This window comes from Notamacropus eugenii, chromosome 3 (assembly GCF_028372415.1).
Source record: "Notamacropus eugenii isolate mMacEug1 chromosome 3, mMacEug1.pri_v2, whole genome shotgun sequence".
Classification (NCBI taxonomy): Eukaryota; Metazoa; Chordata; class Mammalia; order Diprotodontia; family Macropodidae; genus Notamacropus; species Notamacropus eugenii.
Window position 1 is genome coordinate 433444870 of NC_092874.1, and position 18598 is coordinate 433463467.

At 44.3% G+C, this 18598-nt stretch overlaps 1 protein-coding gene across 5 annotated transcripts in view; it reads right to left on the reverse strand.

The window, feature by feature from the left end:
• Positions 1-362: 362 nt before the first annotated feature.
• ATG7 (autophagy related 7) overlaps positions 363-18598 on the reverse strand; it is a 242198-nt gene continuing 223962 nt past the window's right edge. For all 5 annotated transcript variants that reach the window (XR_011964697.1, XR_011964695.1, XR_011964696.1 and 2 more), the window contains one exon: positions 363-1956. Coding sequence is in view for 2 of the 5 variants with exons in the window: in XM_072598468.1 (XP_072454569.1) it covers positions 1924-1956 (33 nt within the window). In the remaining 3 variants the exon portion in view is untranslated. The remainder of the gene's footprint in view (positions 1957-18598) is intronic.

The window sequence follows — 18598 nt, forward strand, 5'->3', positions numbered from 1 at the left end:
AATGGCTTTTAACTTGTGAGGCTATAGCTCCTGGCCAGTACAGGCTGCAAACATGGAGCCAGGGGATGGAAGGGAACTAGGAAGCTATGGTAGGAGAGTCTCGATTCCCTCTACAGAAAGTCAAGGTATGTAGAGATGCATGTACCTTGAATTGGAATTGGAGTGGTAGGTAGGTAGTGACTTTGAATTTGGGGGGCTAAGCCACAAAAGCCAGAAAGGATACATGGAAACTCACACAGCACAAGAGAAGGTCAGATACTCAACTGCTAGAAACAGCTAAAAGCAGAACATACCAGCTGGGCCAGTGGGGGCCTCGAGTTAATCACTGAAACCAACGCACACAAGCACGCGTGCACACAGTATTCTACTGACTCTTTTTAATCCCCGTTTTCACTCATTCATATGGCTTTCATTCCACTGGATGCCATTTCCCTGGCCTTCCCACAGGTTCGGTCCCAAGGTCCCTTCCTCCTCCATGACATTCTTTACCTGTGCCAGAGTAAGTTGCTTCTCTGGACACAGGGATAGGCGATGAAACAACCAAGAGTTGACCTGCATGCAGTTCTTTCTTAATGAGTGAGCCTGCCTGCAGGGCAGGGGCTGAGATTTGTGAAACTGGCCCACCAGGTTCTTGAAACAAAGACTGTTGGAGCTGGAAGGGACTTTAGAACTACATTACCAAGCCTGGCCCCTTCATTTCACAGATTAGGAAACAGAGATGAGATGATGTGCCTGTGATCACACAGCTTGCTGGTTCCTCTCGGGTCTTTCCTGTCCTACAGTCCAAGTGGAAGCAGAACAGGTCAAAAGTTTGGGACAGCACCTATGGGAACTGGCTTGCTGTTGGCAAGCTTGTAGCTGAGCCAAGCTCAAGATCCTGGCAGAAATGGCTTTCCATCCCTGTCTTTGCCCTTTTAGGGCACTGTGGGTGCTGTGCTGTGCACAACAGTGGAGGTGAGGGGATGAAGAGGCCCTGTTGGGGAAAGTGTTATTGCTGTGCTTCTGGCCAAGAGTGGGGGTCAGAGGGCCTCTGGGAAAGGCCCATAACCTCCTTTAACATAAGCACTTGGTTCTGGGCACCGTGAACCAGACTCATGGGGTCTGGGAGAACACTAGAACTCCTGGCCCAAGAGAAGAGGAAGATAGGATGGGCTTCCCACCCTCCTCCCTGCTTGCTGACAGGGCTTTCCTCACACCCAGGTATTCTAGAAGGAACAAGGGCATGGTGAACACTCCCTTTCCAACAGGCATCATGGACATCCTAGGTTAAAAAGGAAGGAACGAGAAGGTGGCAGGGACATTGGGGTTACAATCAGGAATGGCAGGAAGCGAGGCATTGTTCTTTAAACAGGGGTAACAATGCCCATGGGCAGCTATTTCTTTTTTTCTCCAGGACTTTTCTGAGTGTTGTGAACCAGAAGCCATAAGACCACAGGACAAGGCTGTTTTCCTGCTGCAGCATACCTGGTTCTTCCCGCCTGTGGAACAATCCCTGGTAGTTTGAATATCAAATATTTGCCAAGGTTAAGGAAAAGTGAGAGCTTGAGGGAAGGGTACAAAGCTGTATACAGCATGGAAATTCCAAAGCAAATTAGCCCAGGACTGATGGGAAAAATAAGTAGAAAAATGGAAATTGTCTGTTACGTAGAGTCGGTATGTATGTGACCCATGAGTCACAGAGCAGAATGTACATGATGAGCAAGCATTGGTCTACAAAACCTCATCTCCAAAGAAGTGTAGATGCAGAGGTAAAGAGAATTATAGCTCCCACAGTAGTCAGTCTGGCTTTCAGCCCCAAGGTCCCAGATACCAGCTGGGTCTGGGTGAGAAGCAGGCCAAGCGGAGACATGATGACTGGCGGCTGGCGAACACTTCAGGTGGCTGGTCACCTGGAGCCTGAGGCCACCAGGAATCTGTTCCTCTTCAGATAGTGTCATCATCACTCATGTCCCAGATCTGCAAGGAGAAGACAGCAGCAAAGCATTACTCAGGTTGGGGGAAACTGCTTTGTTTTGATTCAGTTCAATAGGCAATAGTCTCTTTAGAAAAGAAAAAGGTTAGCCTGAACAGGTCATCAAAGCACAGGGTTTAGAAAAGGCGCCATACAACACTAAGCTGAACAGAGGCCAGGAGGGTGGCTGGAGGGAGTTAGCTAAGTGCATTATTTCTTATTACATCCCTTCATGCATCCTCCATTCTAGTCAAACTGCCCACTACCTGTTTCTTGTACAGGGCTTTCGATCTCCTGCCCTGAAACCCGCCACACAGGTAACATCTGGAATGTACTCCCTTCCTCACCTCCCCCTCACAGGATGGAGGTTCTGGTGCCCTGACCTCCTCTGTCCAGCCTTTCCTGACTCTCCCAGTCCTTGGTGCTTTCTTCCTCTTGAAATGACTTTATATTTACTTATCTTTGTTCATATTGTATTCCTGCCCCAGAACATAAGTTCCTTGAAGGCAAGGACAGTTTGGTTTTAAGCTCTGTATTCTTAGCGCCGAGCACACCTAAGAGGTTCTTAATAAATGCTGAATTTAGCAAATTTCCAGGTAAGGAATCCTCCCAGTGCAGTGGAAGGGCCGGTGGCCGTGGGGTCAGAAGACCAGGGCTTTGAGCTCCACAGCCAGGCTCTGATGTTTACGAGCTCTATGGCCAAAGAGGAGTCATGTATTCTCAGCCTGAGTTTCCTCATCTGTAAAGTAGTGAGAGAATAATAAGTTTTACTACCTATGGTTAGTGAGGAAAGTGCTTTGTAAACTATAAAAGGCATAGAAAAGTGAACTATTATTATTCTAGACTGGAAAGAAGACATCAAGAGACTGGATATATTAATTATTAAGCAGAGGAATTAGCTCAATAGTTAGACCTGAGCCATGGTATAAAGAAGTCATCAATTTTCATTGAAGATAGCCGAAGACACGGATTATTGACCTAACCTACAAGTTGGGGAAGGCAGCTGGGGGAGCCATAGTGCACAGACTGTTGGGCCTGGAGTCAGAAAGACTGAGTTCAAATTCTGCCTCAGACACTCATTAGCTGTAAGAGCCTGCTCAAGTCACTTAATCCTTAATCCATTGGAGAAGGAAATGGCAAACCACTCCAGTATCTTTGCCAAGAAAAGCCCATACAGTATCATGAAGAATTGGACATAACTGAGCAACAAGAAGTGGCTAGCAAGCTGTGGACAGGTTAAGGGATCTGAGAGTTGTAACCAGGAACATTTGTGAAGCTGGAGGTGCTGAAGGTGAGAGAAGGTAAAAGTTTTTGAATGGAAGAAAATGGAAACAAAGCAACTGATGCTGTTTAAGGTTAATGGGAGAAGGGAAATAGAAACATAGAATTTCAGAGCTGGAAGGAATCTTTTCATGTTCTTGTTTTATAAAATGAGAGAAGTGAGGCCTGCCCAGTCAACGAGTGACTCATCTGTGAGGAAACCCTGGCACTCTGCTCTCCCACTCCATGGGCTTCCCATTGCATGGACTTAGCTATTTTTTTTTTGACTTTGCTCTGCGTTGTGTCTTGATTTGCTTTACAACAAATATTTTTAAAAATTCCACGATTACAGTGTTACATATAGACTGTACATCTTCTATCCATCCTTCTGGCTACAATCTACCCACACACCACCTTGGGTGGTCATTCGTGTCTTTTATGCTATTTCTTATACCCAGATCATCATTGGAAATGGGCTATAACCTACCAACACCTACCACATTTGGATGTATCATTAGCCAAAGGAGATATATTTCTTGATTTCAGTGAGGCAAGTTTGCTGTGTTTTGAGAAAAGTGAGAATAACTTTCTACCAAGGATGTTATAGGGAGGATTCTGGAATTGAGCAATGAGCTGGATTGGCTGTGACCTCTAATGTCCCTTTTAACTTGAAATTTTCTATATTATCACATTCTATAAATGTGATAATTAAAGACTGCTAACAATAACAATAAACAACTGTTAACCACAACAATACTGTTACTTTCATCATATTATAGAAAAGATATTTATTGTTAATGTACCTGTTGACTCTAATATATTTCTAGCAATCTCCACTTTCTACACCTGAAGAGTCTATGTGCCATGCTCCAAAATTCTGTCCTTTACTAGCAGAGAATGTTATCTTTTGATTATTCTTCCTTGTGAACCCATACCTCACTTACCCTAGCCACCCTCTTGAGTACACCCACTGTGGGAATTAAATTAAAATGTAACTGGGAAACATTTAACAAAATAAATAAAAATATGATAAAGCATAAACAGTATTACATTTTGAACTAACTCAATATGGGGCCCACAGGGCTCCTTCTGTGGGGATCAGGAGCTTCAAGTTTGACACCACTGTTTTACAACCCTCTTCTTCCTCCTGTCTCCTCTCAGCTCTTTTGGCTTCTCTGATATAGTCTTCCGGTTCTCCTAGATGTCTGACTCTTCCTCATTGTCCTTTGCTTGACCATCATCATCTTTATTCCTTATCGATTCCCCAGCACTCTCGCCTGGCTTGCTTCCTGGGTGGCCTCACCATCTCATCTAGGTTCAACTATTGTCTATATGTTGATGAATTCAAAATGAACATATTGAATTCTAACTTCTTTCTTGATCTCCTGTGGGATGAAATACCTGCTTGACAGCTACGGTGGCTACCATCGGATGTCCCATCAGCCCCTTAAACTCAGTGAGTCAGAAGTGGAACTCTTCATGCTCTCCCCTAAACCTCTGCTTCCTCCTAACTTCTCTTTTTATGTTGCATGATCATCTTCCTGGGTACTATTCTCATGACCTTAACATTAGCTTTGATCCTCCTTTCTCACTCCCCCCTCTCCAGTCAACTGCTAATATACTGAGGCTGCTTCTGCTTCCTCCCCTCTTCTCTGATCACAGTCCTCACTTTAATTTGGGCAGTAATCATTTCTTACCTCAATTATTTTAACAGCTTCCTGACTGGTTTTCTAGCCTCTATTCTTTCTCTTTTTCAATTCATATTCTACAGAGCTATCAAAATAATCCTCCTATGGTACAGGTCTGACCAAGTCTTTCTGCTATTCAAAAAAAGTTCAGTAGATTCCTACTGCCTTTAGGATGAAATATAAACCTTTAGTCTAGAAACTCAAGACCCTCCTCAATCTGGTTCCAATCACACTTATTTTGTATTAGACCTACTCACAAGCTCTAGGTGCTGGCCAAGTTGGCCAACATGCTGCCCTCTGACCTCAATGGATTCTTTTCTAATTTCTACCTCTCATGGTCTTGATCATCCTGCAAGGTTCTGTTCTGGTGCCATCTCTCTGGCAAAGGCTTCTTTGGTCCCATTCCCTAGTGATCTTTTTCTCTTCAGATCACCTCATATTTATATCTCTCTGCACATGTTCTATCCCACTGAAGGACAGGTACTTCTTGAGAATAGGCATGGTTCAATTAGTGTTAACATAGAATGGGACATTACACAGAATAGGTGTTTAAGAAATGTTTGCTTAATTGAGTTCAGCTAAGGGGAGAGGTAGATATTAGCTCAGTCAATACTTCTCACTTACAGCATCATCATTTTTCATTTCCAATAAAAATATGGTCAAGATTAAACATCCACTGTGTGTCTAGCAGTATGGCAGCTGCTTTGAGGTAAACAAAGAAGGAGAAGACATGCTCTTCAGAAACTTTCTACTCCTGTTTGGGAAATTGTGGTAAAAAGACGTACAAATGGAAAAAAATGATATTGCTAAGCACAAGCATGGGGTGGAGCCAAGTTAAGGCAGAATATTCATTACTTGAGAGGTGAGAGTGAGAGCCTTAGACTCAGGCTGTTCCGAGGTGGGGTCAGGAGATCTCCTTCCTCCTCACCCTTTACTGTCCCAAAATTGACTGCTGCTTTTTCTACCCCAACTCACTGCAACAAAGGGTCTTTGGTCAGACTGAGTGGAGCAGGACTAGGGGTAGAGCTATTATCCCATGATTATCCTCCCTCTGGGTCCAGAGCCTCAGATACCAAGACTTTCCCCTCTTGGGCAGTACTCAAGATCAGAGCCTGAGGCTTCAGGACTGGGCTTCTGATACTAGTACTCATGTTTGGATTCACTCATCAAAAAATCTTCTGATTGTGTATCCTTTGTTTATCTGAATACAGGTAAGAAATAGTACAAAGATAAACCTGTTGCAGAAAGCTTGGATTTAATCCAGGTCATCCCAAGAACATTTCTTGGGCAACAAGGAAATGAAACACAGATCTGTTGGCATTTATATTTTTAAAAATTGCTTCATTATTAACAATGGAACTACCATATTTGGCCTCACATATCTCAATCCTGGAGGTGCTTTATGAGGAAATGGGAGGCAGAGCAGCCGGACCAGGCTAAGATCAGAAAAAGGAAATCCATGTCGAAGGTGACAAAATATTGAGGACATTAAGGGATCACTTCTCAAGACAGCTGAAATCAGGTTAGATAATCAGTTGGGAAAAAAAAATCACAGAAGGCTTTACTATCAAGCAGAGGCAAGTGACTCATGCACTTACTTTTTTTAATCTCTCTAGAATCTTTGAGAATTTCATGACTATACATATGTCTAATGGGTTTTGTTTTTCTTGCCTTCTCACTGGGTAGAGGGAGGAGAAAGGGAGTGAGAGAAGGAAAGAGAGAATTCAAAACTGAAAATAAACTTCGATTAAAAAAGACTGATTCACAGAGGTACTTAGGGTATTCTTGATAAGAAATATAAGAAGGAAAGAGGTAGGCTTTCACAAAGGACAGTCTACCGCAAACCATATTTTCCTAGTTACAACACTGAGCAAAAGAGGCAGAAAATACATATAACCACTTTTTATCGTAGTTGAATATAACAATATTTGATGCAGTGGTATAAAGTGAAGTCCTCATGTCTTTACTCCAACAAAAGGTCCCAATACATGTTAAGATTCTACAAGATTCCTTGATAATATGTGATTTTGTTCTACCATATTCTAAGCATCAAGGCCTATCAACACGCCTTAGCAAGTAAGGCATAAAACAGGGAGAAAATGATTGCCTCTGTTAGGAATGGCATTCAGCACAGTTTCCCATAGATAGAGAAGTTCCCTCCAAAGGTGCCACTGGCTGATGACATTGATGATTACATTAAGGAGCACCTAAAGCAAATGTACGCTCACTCAACAGAGTTTGGCCAAGCAATCCATGCAGAGGGGAATAACATGGAGGCGTATAACGAAGCGAGAATCTGGAGTCAGAGGACCACTCCCTGGGTGAGCCTTGGCAAGCCATTTTAACTTCACTGAGCCTCAGTTTCCTCATTTGTAAAAGGAAGGGGTTAGACTAGATGACCTCTAGGTCCCTTTCAATGCTAAATCTGTGATCCATGAATGTGTAATGTCCAGACCATGATAGAGAGCTGAATGTATAAGGTTCTGGGCTAGTCCATCACTACATATGTTTTGGAAACACTGCTCCTAAACAATGAATTGAGCTCAAAATGGAACAGGAGGAAGAGTCAGCTGGATGGCATTTCGGGAAAGGGCTTGACACTTCCAACGTTCCCAGATTGCTGCAGGGAACATAAAAGCCATCTTTTACATATCAATTGCAAATTACAGAACAACACAATTTCCAAAGAATCACAACTGTGGGTGACCTAAAGGTCAATGGAGAGACATATGGTGGGTATGGATAAGCTACAGGCATATCACCAATGTCATACACACACAGACACACACACACAGATACACAGATACACACACAGACAGACACACAGACACACAGATACACACACACAGACACACAGACAGATACACACACAGACACAGATACACACAGACAGATACACACATACACAGACACAGACACACAGACAGATACACACACATACAGACACAGACACACAGACACAAATATGCGCACACAAAGACAGACACACAGACACAGACACAAATATGCGCACACAAAGACAGACACACAGACACAGATACACACACACAGACACACACACATACACAGACAGATATACACACACAGACACAGATACACACACATACAGACACAGACACACAGACACAGATACACACACAGACACACACAGATACACACACATACACAGACACACAGACACACAGATACACACACAGACACACAGATACACACAGACAGACACACAGACATAGATACACACACAGACACACAGATACACAGACACGGACACACAGACACAGATACACATACACAGACACACACAGACACAGACACACAGACACAGATACACACACACAGACACACACAGACACACAGACACAGATACACACAGACACACAGATACACACACATATACAGACATAGATACACACACAGACACACACATACACATACACAGACACAGATACACACAGACACACAGACATAGACACAGATACACAGACAGACACACAGACACAGATACACACACAGAGACACACAGACACACACATACACAGACACAGATACACACACACACACACACACACACACACACACAGAAGTACCACTGAGTATTGCCCTTCGGCCCAGGCAGTGCTAAGAGGTCTAAACAGCGTAAGGCCATCTCAGCACTCTGTGGAGACCCTTACAGAGAATTTACAGGAGGAGGACAAGAACTGTCCAGAGTGAGAAGGTATGGCTGGGTTGGGACCCCTATCATTCTAGGGGCCCCATTGATGGAGTAGCAAGTCCACTGAAACGCTTGAAGTAAAAGCCATTGTCTCTTTAAAATGTTTCATTTCTAACCTCCAGCTTTCTCCATGGTGGCTGTGGGGTGGGGAGGATGCCTCTGAGGAACCAAAGTGGGAAGAGTCCTGGGAAATGGGCTGTTTCTGAGCCTTTGGGAGACAGAAAAACCCCAATTTCCCCTTCTGTTTTCCTTTCAACTCCTACAAGAGTACCACCAGTAGCCTGAAACATAGTACACTCCAGCCTCCAGGCCCGTATCCTACAGGACAAGGAGTCAGTCTCTGCCCACTGAACCCAAAGTGGGGGAGGAGCCCAGCCCAGCCCAAGAGCCAGAGCCTTCAATGAAGGTAAACTCTTCACTAGGATTTGTAATAACTCCACTCCAGGAAATTTATTATTTGAACCTGACCTTGATGGATCTCTGAACCCCGACCCTCACTGTGTCTCCAACTTTCTGAAGATCTGTTCACCAACTACGTAGGCAGCTCTTCAGAATTCTGAGAATGGGTTGCAAAACAGCACTAACGTGAATGGAAAATATCGAAGGAACAGTTTGTTTACGCACACATTTTCACCTTGCCCTGCTTAAGGGGCTGAGAACCTGCCAAGTTAAATATAAACACCCAGGCTGCTCTTTCAAATCTAGAGGCTTCTCACTTGACTCAAAAGCAAGGGAGCTTGGGCACCTCCCACCACTCTGGGTTTTTTGGTTCTGTTCTGTTTTTCCTGAATATGTCTCAGCCAAAAAGACAGAGATAACTTGTTGCTTCTGTTTTGTCTGTCATGAGTAAATAACACACTTAGCAATTTTCTGGGGAAATGGCTGAGGGTCTAGTGGAATGACCCAGGAGAGGACCCAGGCTGCAGTTTCGGCTCCGTCTTGTGGCCATCTTTCCTGGCCTCAGCATCCTTAGTTGTCCAGTGGCTGGCTTACATTCTAATGCTCTGAGCTGCGGGGAATCTTCCTTTCACCTAGCCAGAAGACAACTGCCCACTATCCAATCCATCTCAGCCTTTTTTTACTACAAACAACATGCCTCAAACTTGGAAGAGATTCCACCTTTCCCATCTCCACGTCTGTCTGTTGAAATCTGTCCTTGTCTCAGACATCATCTCCATGGACAAGTCACTCCTGAGATTTCTCAGAATTCAGCCTAGCTGTCCCTTGTCTCTCTTACTGTCTACTCTGGATTGTATTGATCTCTGCACTTGTTCTTGTAGTCTAGAAGTTTCATAATCATGATTGTTATTATAACCATAACCCATCTGTCCATTACTTTAATATTGAAAAGCACTTCACTTTATTATCTCATTTGATCTTCCCAACAACCCTGTGGAGTAGGTGCTAACATTATCTCCATTTTACAGATGACACTGACTTGTCCAGGGTCCTACAACCACTTAAGTATCTGAGGCAGGATTTAAACTCAAGTCTTCCAGACCCCAGTCTAGCCCTCCATCCGCGGCACCACCTAGCGGCAGGGAGTCACTTAAGGACTGTTAGTTTTTCATGGTGTAGCACAAAGCTTAACGAGCATTTTTTTAAATTGGGGAAACTGAGTGCTAGAGAGTTTCAGTGACTTGCCCAAGGCCTCAGAGGTAGGATTCACACCCAAGGCTTCTGACTCTAAATTGAATGCTCCTTCCAGTGGATCTGAATGACTTTTGGGGTCCCTTGGAGCTCTGGCCAAGGTTGTTCCTATGATATGTATGTGACTGACAGGCAGGAGCTGAAGAATCTCTCTGCCCCTAGGGGTCTGGGTCAGGCCATCCTTCCTGGAGGGCGGATGGGCCACTATCCAGCCAGCTGTAGCTGTCAGGGCTAAAGGCCCACTGGGAAGGCTGCCCACTAGGTGAGGGTCAATGCAATGTGGGAGATTCCACTAGATGTAGGACTGATGCCTCAGGGCTGGGCTGATACTCACAGGCTTAGTGGGAACAGTTCTGGGGGGAGTGAGGCTGGCAGTGTGGCTGTGCTGAGGCTGAACCTGCTGTCCCCTGCTCCCCCCAGGCATCCCTCCTCAGGTGCCCTGGGGGAAGTGTCCAAAGCCTCCTCCTTTGTTCCTCAAACACAGCAAGAGGGAGGGAGAGGAAGGGAGAGTATGGGATGTGACTCACAGGATGGATACCCAAAAGGAAGGCCTCTGTCCAGAACTGACTTGGCACTGAGGTCTGAAGCCCTCCCATTGCCAACTTAGGACTGGGCATTTTGCTTGTACTTCTCCAAGGCGTCTACCCTGCATGACTGCAGATGAGAGTTAGCTAACTTGTCGTCTCCTCCTCAGTTGTGTGCCCCATGAGAGCACATCCTCCCATGTGCGTGGTAGCTGCTTAATTCATTTTTAAAAATTTAGTTGAACCAAATTCTTCCTTTGGTTGGGCAAACTTTCTTGCCCTCACCTGGACCTGTTTTGAAACATAAATGTCTCTAGTGACTTTCAGACTTTTGGTGACTTTCAGAGTTAGAAGAGTCTCTTGATATCATCTAGTTAATACTTCTCATTTTACAGACATGGAAATGAGGTCTGGTGAGGGAATGTGAGGACCATACATTGAGTTTATGGCAGAGCCAAGAGAAGAACCCAGGTTTCTTTACCATCAGCTCTCCTTGAAAGAGGAGAGCCAGCAAAAGCAAACTGGATGACTGAGGCAACGCCGAGGCGTCAGAACACAGAACAAATCCTGCAGTTTTCTCAGTCAGGAGAGGGTGAGAAGGCCCTCAGAATGCAGTGAAAGCTAGAGTCAGGAGCCCCTCAGGATGCAGTGAGAGCCAGGGTCAGGAGCCCCCCAAGACGCAGTGAGGGCCGGGGTCAGGGGTCCCTCAGACTTGTCTCCTGGCTCTTAAGAGCCATCTTCCTTAGCTGGGGGCTGAACCTCTGTGTGTGCTCTTCAGATTTCCCCTTTAAGAAGCAGGGATAAAGAGCTCTGCACGTGCTGCCCACAGATCTCAGGGCAGACGCCCACAGAGACCAGACAAGATAATAAGCACCCTGCAAACCTCGATGCGCCACACAGACCTCTGCTTTGTTACACTTGGAACATGGTGGTTAGGACAGAGATCCCAACTAGTGTATAGCTTGGCAGGTCAGAGGCCAGACCTTGTTGGGCATGAAGGCGCATTTACCATGAACACGTTTGGATGCTCCAAGGAAGAGGCATAGCTCAGCCCCGGATTCGGACAATAGGCCGCATCTGAGATCCCCTTTGTGAGGGCCGCCAAAGTGAGCTCAGAACCCAATTAACTGCTGCCTGACGACACTAAGTGGGGTGCCAGAACACTGTCCATACCTCCTGGAGAACTTCAGACTGGGGAAACCACCCAAGTGACTTGCAGAGATGACCACGGGGCAAATATTAAGGCAGACAGAGTCCGTTCTGCATTGGGGAATAATGAGAGAACACAAGGGATTTGGAGACAGGATGCCTAGATGCTAGTGCTGGCCCTGCCCCTACACACAGACACACACACAGACACACACACAGACATAGACACTGACACACACACACACTTAAATCCTTCATTTTTCCCTTCTGGGCCACTTCTGCTTCCCTTTGGCACTCTCACCCCTTCTCAGGTACCTGGCTCTAACCTGCTGCTGCCAGGCCACAGAGAATCCTCCCCAGGCTAAATCAAAATTCACTATCCCCCAGGTCACACACTGCTGTCCTAAATGGTCAGGGTGGTGACGGTCTAATCCACTCCCCATTACTCAGACACTATTCTAGCTTGTAACTGAGAGTGGAAAACTACTTCCTGCCCAGCTCATAGAAGGCTGCAGCCAAACTTGGCAGATGAGTGTCACAGAACACATCTACATCCACAGCTGCCACCCTTTGGGGCAGGAAGGCTGATGGGAGGCACACCTCTCCATGCGGCACTTCCAGTTAATAGTCCAGCCTCCTTCCTGACTGCAGAGGCAGCTGTTCAAGGTGGGGTGAGAACTTCCCTTACCACCACATGGGTCAGATTCATCCAAAACACAGCTGAACTTTGGGAATGGTGAGAGAGGAGGAAGGGCAGGGCACACCACACGGAGGGAAATGGTGTATGTGTGTGTGTGTGTGTGTGTGTGTGTATGTGTGGTGTGTTCTTATACTCAAGAGTTGGGTACTTGGAATTAACCATGGTTAAAAGCCTGGTGCAAACATTTTGCTAGTGGAGGCTTCTCAAACCTCTGTTCCTCCTTCTCGGAGAAGTGTTTCCCATTAATGGAAGAGACAAATCTCAAGGGATGAGTTTGGCTTGCCTAGCCTAGAGTCAAGAGAAGCAGCATTTAGACCTGGTTTAGTCTCACTCGGTGAAAGTGCTAGCTTTTCCTTAAGGCCTCTCTCCATCATATTCTGGTAGAAGTGACCAGGGAACAGTGATCAGTGCAGAGTAGACAAACACACAACTCAAAGCCAGTCTCTCTAAAGCAGCCTCCTGTTAATCTCTCCCATCCTTCAAGGGCCAAGCCAAGTCCTAATTCCTCCATGAGATCACTCTAACCATCCAGCTCTGCCTCATCCACTACTTCTTTGAATTCTCATAGCACTTACCGTCAGAAACTCACAATTTAACCCATAATTATAGACTTGTATTGTTCACTGTTGGTACATTCAACAAGCCTTTAAAAACCACTTATTTACCAAGTGCAAAGAAAGCACTGTGCTGGGCTCTCAGAACACAGAGATAAACAAAAGGTGACAAGTCCTGACCCCAAGGAGGGTCCACTGTCGTCTGCTTCTCTCCGGCTCTGCCCAGTACTTCCTAGGACAGCGTGGAGGGTACAGCAGGTACCCATTAAGTGCCCATTAAGAACATTTCAACATCATCTAGAGGGATTCTGAAAGAGGCTGCCTAGTCAAAGTCCCTAGACAAGCTTCTGTATTTCACTCACAGGGACAAAGAAGACAGGTCAACTGGAGGAGTTTCAGTTTGCCACGTGGCTGCCCCATTGTTTCCCTCCAAGTTCGCCCCCAAAACAATGGAATGCAACCTTATTTCTTCCCTAAAGGCCAAATGCTTGAGGATGAGTGCTCCCTGGGTTCAAGAAGGGAAATGGGCCAGGGGATACGAGAAGGAAAGGACACATCATCTCTGTCCTTGATGGGAGTCTACCTGGAGATCTAAGTCTAACACACAGAGGATTATAGCTTCATAGAAGTGTAGAGCTAATGGAGACTTTAGAAATCACTTCAATCAGCAATTTTTAAACTTTTTGGTATAAGGACACTTTTATATTCTTAAAAATTATTGAGAACCTCAACGAACTTTTATTTAGGCAGGTTATATCTGTTGCTATCAATCATATTAGAAATGAATACTGATACATATTTTTAAATTTTTATTAATTCATTCAAATAATTAGCTTAATAATTTTAAAGATAATAATAATAAATAATAAGTCTAGGACATGTTAATATAAATAACATTTTGTGAAAAATAACTATATTTTCAAAAAATAGTAAGGAGTAGTATTTTTAAAATTTACATATTTTTGTAAATCTTTAATGTCTGGATTCTCATATATGCTTCTGCATTTAATATGTCATGATATGTTGTTTTGGTTAAAGTCTATGAAGACAATTCAGTCTCACATAGATAAGTAGTTGGAAAAGGGGGAAATATTTTAACAGGCAAATAAAATCTTAGTATTATTAGGAAAATAGTTTTAGCCTTGCAGACCTCCTGAAAGGTTTTCAAGGATCCCCAGAGGTCCATGTACCACAGTGAAAACTGATAATCTAAATGAAAAATTAGAAGAAAAAAATCCACAGAAGGCAACATATAATCAAGTATTAGATTGGCACCACACACTAGAATGCTACTCCCAGAAGAGCACTGGGCTGGGAAAACAAGACTTTGTGATGGAGAGGGATCTTGGCTTAGGCCTTAAAGATAGGCAAGATCTGGACTGAACTGGCAAAGAAGGTAAGAAGGAACAAAGGCACAAAGGGGAGACAGCACAGGAGAAGTGTGAGAGTATATTAGGAATGGCCAGTTGGACTGAAGGGTCCATGCTAAGGAGTAGTGATATATAAGAGAACTGTGGAAACTACTTGAATACCCTGGGAAAATCCAAATAGACAAAGCCCCTTGCAAGCACTTTGACCGCTGGCCATATTCCTAAGGCCCTGGGTAAGTGCTCCACACTGATGGGCAGGGATGGCATTGTTCATACACTGGTCAGATTCCAGACTAAATGCGGATCTTGGCCAGAAGATGGAAGGATTACCTAATCCTACTTCTTCATTTGACAGATGAGGGACCCACGTCCCAAAGAAAGGGAAGATCATGAGGAGGAAGAAACTGAGCTAAGTAAATGGCCACTTTATGGGATCTCAAAACTGGTTGGGAGACAGACATATTTTTTGCCCCAAAATAATGCTTACCTACCCTACTGAGCAACTGAGTCAGATAGAGCCATGAAAGGGTCTCCAAGCCATGGACATCAGTATTAGTCACATGAAACATGGTTAAACATGGACGACACATATAGGAGAATTGGGGAGGTGGTTGGGTCTCCTAACCATATGCATTTAGAAAAGTGGCACAAAGATATTCCACAAAGGGAGAACATCAACAAAACTCTTTCCTGTTTTCCCCCCAGTCTTCACCAGTGGCTCCCATGACATTATAGAGGGAGGGCCTCGACTAATTCTGGAATACTTAGGGTCTCTTGTGCGAAGTATGGGCTGATATCAGTAACAGGCTAAAAGCAAGCAAGACAGTCTTTCTGCCAACCCTCATGAAAGTGGGGTTAGCCAAAGGATGGGAGTGGCAAAATCAAGATAGTGGATTCTAGTTAGCTGGGCTGGTGCTGAATTCTGCTTGCCATTGATAACAGAGCTGGAGTTTCCTGTGTTATCCTGAAACTCCCATTAGCAAGGAGAGACTATAACCTCCTCCTGCCACTGGCCTCCTCCCCTGGTAAAACAACTGCAAAAACAGGATGTGAGGCCCTTCTCTCTCACATCAGGTCCCATGTTTCACAAAGACACCTGATCAGGGATTAAACCTCCAGCACACCTGGGATAATGCACTTGAGATACAGGGCCTGATAATGGGGGGAGGTCCCTACAGAGGCCATGAAGGATCCAGCTGTCAGAGCTCACCCAGTTCTCAAGCTCCAAGCCCATTATCTGAGCACACCTGCTATCTTTCAGGTCTTACCTCATACTTTACTTTAAATTTGGGGGTACTGAAATTTAGGGGCTCTTAAATTTCAAATGCAAAGTAATTCTCTTCTGGAGCACAGGGTCACATATACTTCCCTCCTTTTAATTGACAGTATTACTTTTCTGCTTAACAACAACGTGTGTGTTCCTGGGGCAGTCCCTGGGCCAGAGGAGTTACTGAATACTTTCCTATTAGGAGGACAATGAGTACTTTTCTTTTTCTTCTTTTGTAACAATGGTCTGCCTTCATTTTCCTCACCCCTAGAATAATGGAAGTTATTATTACAGTTAATTTGTGGCAATTTTCACACCTCTGGGCCATCTCAACACAGAAAGAACACATGTCCTCTTGATGGCCCTGACTTTATAAGAGTTTTCCAGAGTTAGGGAGGAATAGTAGAACAGAGTCCAGGGTAGGAGAGCTGGATTTGAACCCCACTTTTGCCGCTAACTCTCCACATTACTTTGGGCAAGTCTGTACCCTTTTCTGGGCCTCACTATGCTCATTTACAAAATGGGAGGTACAGGGAAAATAAAATGAGACAGTTGAAGGTGTGGTGGTCGAGGGGAAAGAACACTGGGTTTGGGGTCAGGGGAACTCTGTTCACAGCTTGACTCTGCTGCTATGTGCCAGCTGGATTGATCTTGGTCACATCAATCTCTCTGGGCCTCAGTTTCCGCATCTGTAGTAAATTAAAACCCTGGACTAGATGATGCCTAAGGTCTTTTCCAGCTCTAAATCTATGATCTATATTAATTATAATGCCTATGACTAGATGGTTTCTAAGGTCCCCTCCAGCTCCATTATTCTATGATATCAGGAGTTGAATCCTATGTATAAGGTCCAGTGGATGATGTAAATTTCAAACCCAAACAAATAAAATCAAACCCAGATTCCAGGCTTGTTACTGGTATGGAGAAAGAATGTGCTGCCCAGCGCAGTGGCCCCTGCCCCACTGTACCACTTGCCCCTGTGATCTTGAAGTCAATGACTTCAGCATTACTTGTGGTTCCTGGGGAACTGATGGGAAGTAGAGAGAGGGAAAAGAGACCAATGTGAGTTTTTAAAAGTCTGCCATGATTTTGCTGATTATAGGGAGTTGAAAGATAGAACCAGAAAAGAGCCAGGTACTGTTCTGTAGATGTCCAGGAGAGTTTGTGAATTCTTTTCCATGGTATTTCCCTTGGGAAGGAGTACAAAGTGTGATGTATCCCTAAGAACATCACAACTGAGCTACTCCCTTGCCCTAAAAGGATTGTGAGGGTAGTGTAGCTCAAAGGGGCCTGGAGAGCATCTAGTCCAAGCCCCGATTTCAGGGCCCAGGACACTCAAGTGGTTGGCCTATGGACACAGAGGTAAAGAAAAGCTGGAGTTCAGAATCAGGCCTCCTGGCTCCACATTTGGGGCTCTCTTTAGTCTTAATGCCTCACAGGCAGCTCTGGGCCACATGGAGGGTCTCTGGTGGGTGACGCTCAACAAGCAGAAAAGGAATCCAATGTCCTGGGCTAGAGCCCCTCAGTGCTGAGCGAATATTCATGAGGATCCCTTCTCTCCAGTGGGAATCATGTCACTGTCTTAGAATCTGGGCAGTGACACACACTAATTTTAATCTATCTTTTACAGCACCTATTTCCAAATATATTTCTTTCATTACAAAACTCATTCTCTTCAATAAATTAAGCAAAAAAAGTTGCTATTAGGTGAACAAAATCAACTTTGATAATGGAGGAAGGGGAGAAGAGGGATAATTAAAATCCACACATGATCTAATGATCTCATTTTAGTTGATGGTTTCTCATGAGCAGTTCATAACCTTCTCCCTCGGAACTGCCAATGGAACAAAAACGACTGATGACAGCTACACGTCTTGCTGTTTCTTTTGCAGAAGTGGCTGAAAAACCTGGATGGGCCACAGGGCAGGAAGCAGAAGATGGAGAAGCAAAGGAAGGGCAAACCCCTTGTCCCATGCCTTTCCAAGTTCTTTAGCTGACTGCCCACAAGACCACCCCCACTCTCTCACAACCTTTCATTTCTCCCTAATTACTGGGTCCTTTCCCTGCTGCCCATAAACATGCTCAAGTCTCCCCAATCCTTAAACAATTCTCTCTAGATAGTACCATTCCTTTTTTTAAAAAAAAAATTATTTTTATTTCATTAAATATTCCCCAACCACATGTAAAACTTTTTAAATAATCATTTAAACAATTCTGAATTCCAAATGATTTCCCTCCCTCCTCTTTGAGAGGGTGACCACTTTGATTTTGATTATACATAAGAGGTCATGCCAAACATGTTCTCATATTAGTCATATTACAAAAGAAAATGAAAACAAAGTAAAACAAAAATAAAGTTTTAAAAAGTATGCTTCAATCTAAATGGAGAGTTCCATTAGTTCTTCCTCTGGAGTCCTTTGGGACTGGCTTGGATCATTGTCTTGATGGAGCAGTTAAGTCTTTCACAGCTGATCATTCGTGCAATATTGCTGTTAATGTGGCTCTGTTCTCTTTACTTTGCATGAGTTCATGTAAGTATTCCCAGGTGTTTTTTAATCCTCCTCATATTTATTATAATTATTTTGCTACTATTCTATCACAATCATACACCACAACTTACTCAACCATTCCCCTTGATTTCCAATTATTTGCTACCACAAAACGAGCTACTTGCTACGAATATTTTTGTACAAATTGGTCCTTTTCACTTTTCTTTGATCACTTTGAGATACTGACTAAGTAGTGGTATTGCTGGGCTAAAGGGCATGCATAG